Here is a 6,612-nt window from a genome sequence, read left to right as displayed (position 1 = left end):
ACAGCTTGTTCAATTATCTAGTTTTCTGGAAATTCAATTTCTTCCCATTAAATACGATAACATATACATATAACTTCTGTACCAGGAGTATAATTATAACCATGAGTTTTAACATTTAATGTTAAAGAGTCTAATATATTAATATCAGACAGAGATAAAGATAAATTTGGATAAACATCAAAATATACTGGACCATGAGCCAGACTAGATTGAATTATTCCCATAAGGGATTGTTTCCAATTTAAATTTCTACCATATCTTAAAGCTGCTATAAAACTTTCGGGTAAACCTTCTAAAGTTAAAAGGTCTAAAAGCAATTTGTATTAAACCTATATGAATAAATCTGTAATTTTTCCTATAAGGTAAAATATCTTTATTATTCAGCAATCTAATAACCATTTTTTCATTATGAAGAGGTACTGATGATTCTGTAGTTTTACTACTTGTTTAAAACCTATTTTTTCAAATGTTCCTAATTTATAGATCATTTTAGATTTTATTTTAAGAATAGTCCATTTACNATACACCTCTTTGGCCTACATTGGGTTTCATACGTCGTGCGTTGGGCTTGATGGTGAGTCAGTTTTGAAAGATTATTCACTACGTTACTGATTTCTAATTTTTTCTCAAATTTGTTTGAATTTCTTAATATTTTAATAAAACTCCTTAAATAAATACTATAATTTTAAATGAGAAAAACTGAAATTACTCTCATAAAAATGCTAATTCGTTCCCTCCCAATATCAAATGAAGACGGTACTCGCAGCCCTAGCTCTGGTCTGAACAAACTGGAGCTCCACCCTTCTCTGTCGTCCCTTTCCACTAACCTCTAGGCTAGCCCTCGGTCGCCGCTGTCGTCACCGCAGCAGGTATCATTTCCCTGTTATCTTTTTCGCTTTTGATGAGCTTTTTGTTCGGTCTGTTTTGTTGTGGATATTTATTGTTATTTTAGGGGATTTGTTTGGTCAGTGAATGTGCGACTCTTTGTTTTGTAAGGTATTAATTATGTTTTGACTAGATTTTATTAGGTTTAACGACTTACTTGTGCGTGGTGATGAATTGAGCTTTTGCAGAGCTATGGATGATAGTTTGTATGACGAGTTTGGAAACTATATTGGGCCTGAGATTGAGTCAGATCAAGAGAGTGACCAAGAGGACGAAGAGGAGGAGCTGCCCGACAGGATAGAGAATGAGGGGCATGTGTCTGATGACGAGCATGGGCCTGGAAAGTCAAATGGGTGGCTAACCACTGCTGAAGATGTTGATATGGACAGTCAAATTGTCCTGGCTGAGGACAAAAAGTACTATCCAACTGCAGAGGAGGTTTATGGTGAAGAAGTCGAAACTTTGGTTATGGATGAAGATGAGCAGCCGCTTGAACAGCCCATTATCCAGCCTGTGAAAAATCTCAAGTTTGAGCTGGGGGTTAAGGACTCGTCAACTTATGTGTCAACGCAGTTCCTTCTCGGTCTTATGTCAAATCCTTCTTTAGTTAGGAATGTCGCTTTTGTTGGCAATTTGCATCATGGGAAGACGACATTTATGGACATGTTAGTTGAGCAGACTCACCACATATCTACCTTTGATCAGAACAGTGAGAAGCATATGCGGTATACTGACACAAGAATAGATGAGCAGGAGAGGAAGATTTCCATTAAGGCTGTTCCAATGTCACTCGTTCTTGAGGACAGCAATTCAAAATCTTACCTTTGCAATATTATGGATACTCCAGGGCATGTTAACTTTTCTGATGAGATGACTGCTGCTCTCAGGCTTGCTGATGGTGCAGTGTTAATTGTGGATGCTGCGGAAGGAGTCATGGTTAGTTGGTTATTTGTGGTAACTTAATTTATTTTGCCTAGATCTTTATTTTCTTTAGAAAATTATTGTGAACGAGATTGAAAGTAATTGATAACTGATAATTTGTGCCCCTATGCTTTTACTTTGTTTAATTGTTTTTGGACTTTCCCCTGAGTTTATATACTGGTAGAAATTTATGTCTGTTTTCACTTTGGCATGATTATACATGTGTTTAGCAGCTATTGAAATTGTGTAATTTTTATAATAATGAGATATTCTACTTGGATTCTTTGTTACAAAAACTGAAACTAATTTTGTCTTTTAGTTTTCCGTTGCACTGAAATACTGGTGTTCTTTCATCCTTCTTTCTACCTGTGATACGAAAATTCAGTATATAGATATCACCTTATTACTTGGTTTTTTTTTCTTATATTTTTATGGTGTAATGTTGTTTCTAGACCTTCTGGTTTATCTTTCCTTTATTAGCTTTGCATTTTCAAAACTTAATTATTTATTTATCAGCCATGGATTCATGATTACTAGCCAATTACCCGTTACAGTCACCTTTGGCAGTAAGCTTATTTGTTACTCCTGGTCTGTTGGTTTCAGGTCATATTTGTGTTTCGAACTATTTACAAACTGTTTCTTGCATTATAATATGTATTGCCATATCTACTGTCTTAACAGGTCAATACAGAGAGGGCTATACGCCATTCCATTCAGGAACGCATTCCTATAGTAGTTGTAATAAACAAGGTAATCTCTTCACCCTTATAAAATAAAATATACAAAAGGTGCAACATTTTTTTGGGTGAATTAATGGCAGATTTTTAATTGTTTAATGCATAATTATTGCTATATGGTAAGATTCTCATAATAAATATGCTCATATGTTCATCTGCATATCAGGTTGATAGATTGATAACTGAACTCAAGTTACCTCCGAAGGATGCCTACCACAAGCTAAGGCACACGATTGAAGTAATCAATAACCACATAACTGCTGCCTCCTCTACTGCTGGGAGTGTTCAAGTTGTTGATCCTGCACTTGGAAATGTTTGTTTTGCAAGTGCTACTGCGGGGTGGTCATTCACGCTGCAGTCATTTGCTAAGCTATATGTCAAGCTTCATGGTATTCCATTTGATGCCAATAAGTTTGCTCTGCGCCTTTGGGGTGATTATTACTTCGATCCCGATACCCGAACTTTCAAGAAAAAACAGCCGGCTAGTGGGGTGGAACGATCCTTTGTTCAGTTTGTTCTTGAGCCGCTATATAAATTGTACAGCCAAGTGATTGGAGAACATAAGAAGAGTGTGGAAGCTACACTTGGTGAGCTTGGTGTGACTTTAAGTAATGCAGCTTATCGGTTGAATGTGAGGCCCTTGCTGAGGTTGGCATGTAGCTCGGTATTTGGTACAGCCACAGGTTTTACTGACATGCTGGTTCAGCATGTTCCATCTGCTAAAGAAGCTGCTACCCGGAAAGTTGAGCACATCTATACTGGACCCAAGGATTCCGCTATTTACCGGTCTATGGAGAATTGTGATACGTCAGGTCCCCTTATCATTAACGTAACGAAGCTGTATCCTAAATCTGATTGCAGCGTGTTTGATGCTTTTGGTAGGGTCTACAGTGGTGAAATTATGACTGGTCAGACAGTACGAGTGCTGGGAGAAGGCTATTCACCTGATGATGAGGAGGATATGACAGTGAAAGAAGTGACCAAATTATGGGTCTATCAAGCTCGTTATAGGATTCCGATAAGCAAGGCTCCCCCTGGTTCTTGGGTTCTCATTGAAGGTGTGGATGCTTCTATTATGAAGACAGCCACGCTTTGCAATTTAGAGTATGATGATGATGTCTACATATTCAGGCCACTTCAGTTCAACACTCTTCCTGTGGTAAAAACTGCTACTGAGCCTTTGAATCCTAGTGAGTTGCCAAAAATGGTGGAGGGTCTTAGGAAGATTAGCAAGAGTTATCCTTTAGCAATTACAAAGGTTGAAGAATCTGGGGAGCATACTATTTTGGGCACTGGAGAATTGTACCTGGATTCTATTATGAAGGACCTTAGGGAGCTCTATTCAGAAGTGGAAGTGAAGGTGCTTGTGTATTCATTTCTTTCCCTTTCTATTATCGTTGATGATAGATTTTTTTTTTCCTTTAGTAAGTATTGTAGTTCCTCTAAGAGGTAACACTTTTTCTCTTCTGTTCTCTTATCAGGTGGCAGATCCGGTTGTCTCCTTCTGTGAAACAGTTGTGGAGTCTTCTTCTATGAAATGTTTTGCTGAAACACCGAACAAGAAAAATAAAATTACCATGGTAAGAAAGCAAACCAACAGAGGATTGTAATTGTAGAAATTATTCACTTATTACATGTTAATCTCTAGATTGCTGAACCACTAGAGAGAGGACTTGCTGAAGACATTGAGAATGGTGTTGTAAGCATCGATTGGCCTCGGAAAAAGCTTGGTGATTTTTTCCAGTCAAAATATGATTGGGATCTACTTGCTGCTCGATCTATTTGGGCATTTGGTCCCGACAAACAGGTTAAATCTGCGCGGCCTTATTTCTCCACTCAATGCTCTATACTAAGTTTGTATCAACTTTAGGAGTCCTAGCCCTTGAAGTCTGTGATTGAGTTGTTTCATTGCGTGCGCTCGCCGCTCCCTTTGACATATGTGATTGAGTTGGTTCTTTGCGTGTGCTTTGTCTATTTTTTCAATATTGATAGTTTTGTAAATGCAGGGACCTAATATCTTATTAGATGATACGCTGTCAAGTGAAGTAGACAAGAGTTTGCTTAATGCAGTCAAAGATTCTATTGTTCAAGGGTAATTAAATTTATAAATCCTGCATTTTCCTGATTGTTTTGTCTTTATTGTTGTGCTAATGTACTTTGGACAGATTTCAGTGGGGGGCTCGAGAAGGCCCACTCTGTGACGAGCCTATCAGAAATGTGAAGTTCAAAATAGTAGATGCAAAAATTGCACCTGAGCCTTTGAATCGTGGAACTGGGCAGATTATTCCAACTGCCCGGCGTGTGGCTTATTCGGCTTTCCTCATGGCAACACCTAGGCTCATGGAACCAGTGTACTACGTAGAAGTAAGCATTCTTTTAAATCTTCATATGAGTTAAAAACTCGTCTTTAGTTCGCCAATTTTAGTTTACTAGGTAGCGTTGTCTTTTTTTGGGTCCAAAATTAAGCAATTTTGTATCTGGTTGCGATGAATGCTATGTAGGTGGATTAGCTAGCATTATACCCCATACTACCCAAGAAGTGTGCTGAATATGAAACTCGAATAAGTAAATCAATTAGTGCCTCATTTCTTGCAACAAATTTTCACAGTATAACTAAACATTTTTAACTGTTATTTCAGATTCAGACACCAATTGACTGTGTTTCTGCCATATACACGGTGTTATCGCGTAGACGTGGCCATGTCACTGCAGATGTTCCACAACCCGGGACACCTGTCTACATTGTTAAGGTCTGGGAACTCGTTTTTTGTCATATGAAACTTAATTTCTGCTTTATAATCAAATTATTTGGTGCAATTAAGCTCCTTATTGACTTGGATGACATCCTTCTGTTTTATACACTTTTAGGCATTTTTACCAGTCATAGAGTCATTCGGTTTTGAAACGGACCTGAGGTACCATACACAGGGCCAGGCATTCTGCTTATCTGCGTTTGATCATTGGGCTATTGTCCCTGGAGATCCGCTTGATAAAAGTATAGTTCTACGCCCATTGGAACCAGCTCCAATCCAGCATTTGGCCCGTGAATTTATGGTCAAGACAAGGCGTCGAAAGGTATATTCTCCAGTCTCCACCTTCTCCACCCAATTTGTGAAGCATAAGAATTTTATTTTCTTGGAATCATACACTGTACTTTCTACTTTCCATGCACCCGTACCGCTCGTTTGGTATCTCTGCGTGCATCATGAAAACATCTTTCTATCCAAGTTGGATACAAGAATGGTTCAAAACAAAATAATTGTTTTATGTGTGGGGTCAAGAATTAGGATGGGGACGGGAGACAAGTCCGGAGTACGTCTCAATAAATCTTTGGGAGATGAAACTTACATGTTTAGTTGGGACGGCGCTTGACTAAATGTTTGTTGAAGATCACTAACTATTAGTGTGGGATTGATTTTTTTTTTTCTTTCAGGGAATGTCTGAAGATGTAAGCATTAATAAATTCTTCGACGAGGCAATGTTTGTCGAACTAGCTCAACAGGACGCTGATCTTCACCTACAGATGATCTGAAACATTGGCTACTGGACTAAGGACTAATGCTTCCAATTACAACTTATTTTATTGGAAAAGCAAAAATTGTGTACACAAGTTGTGAAAGCATCTCCGTTTGTATTTTTGTATTAATTAGGTTTCTGTTTTTTTTAAATGATATTATTAAGGTTTCTTACTGTTTAGATGTTATATTTTGTTATGGGAAAGTTAAATCGACAAATGGAGAAATTAATTTCGTTACGAGTGTTTTTATATATTTTGAAACCTCTTTAAGAAAGCGATTACATGATTTTGCTTGAACTTGGTTAGCAAGGATGTTTTAATCTATCCTTTTTATATAGATCTCTATTTGATATCGATTTGTCTTACATTAGGTTATGTTTGGTTGTTAAATAGTACGTTTTTATTCAAAATTTTGTGATAATTTTATGTATTGATTATTAATCTCGATCGATCCCATCACTCAATATAAAATTAGAATATTATTTTTTATATTATTATTTATTTATTTTTATTAATTATTGAAAAGATAAAATATGTAATTTAACTTCTTTT

The 6,612-nt window shown here is 37.1% G+C and overlaps 1 protein-coding gene across 2 annotated transcripts; it reads left to right on the top strand.

Moving 5' to 3' along the window:
• The first annotated feature begins 754 nt into the window (after positions 1-754).
• On the top strand, positions 755-6,302 carry LOC140980498 (110 kDa U5 small nuclear ribonucleoprotein component CLO). 2 transcript variants are annotated; one of them, XM_073446340.1, is made up of 11 exons: positions 755-869; positions 1,074-1,821; positions 2,488-2,556; positions 2,710-3,903; positions 4,025-4,123; positions 4,192-4,350; positions 4,550-4,635; positions 4,709-4,907; positions 5,183-5,293; positions 5,412-5,618; positions 5,977-6,302. In XM_073446340.1, exons 2-11 carry the CDS (start codon positions 1,078-1,080, stop codon positions 6,073-6,075), a joined length of 2,967 nt encoding a protein of 988 aa, XP_073302441.1. In that variant the 5' UTR covers positions 755-869; positions 1,074-1,077; the 3' UTR covers positions 6,076-6,302. The 2 variants fall into 2 exon arrangements, with proteins under 2 accessions (XP_073302441.1, XP_073302442.1); XM_073446341.1 differs by having other exon boundaries at positions 1,065-1,821.
• The last annotated feature ends 310 nt before the right edge of the window (positions 6,303-6,612 follow it).

Source organism: Primulina huaijiensis, chromosome 7 (assembly GCF_012295235.1).
Source record: "Primulina huaijiensis isolate GDHJ02 chromosome 7, ASM1229523v2, whole genome shotgun sequence".
Taxonomy (NCBI): domain Eukaryota; kingdom Viridiplantae; phylum Streptophyta; class Magnoliopsida; order Lamiales; family Gesneriaceae; genus Primulina; species Primulina huaijiensis.
This window is presented reverse-complemented; position numbering and strand designations above follow the sequence as displayed.

Excerpts from the sequence above, each read along its gene's own strand:
- LOC140980498 (XM_073446340.1), top strand. The coding sequence starts at position 1,078 with ATGGATGATAGTTTGTATGACGAGTTTGGAAACTATATTGGGCCTGAG. Across the intron at positions 4,124-4,191 it reads AGAAAAATAAAATTACCATG|ATTGCTGAACCACTAGAGAG; the intron begins GTAAGAAAGCAA and ends GTTAATCTCTAG. Across the intron at positions 5,619-5,976 it reads TCAAGACAAGGCGTCGAAAG|GGAATGTCTGAAGATGTAAG; the intron begins GTATATTCTCCA and ends TTTTTCTTTCAG.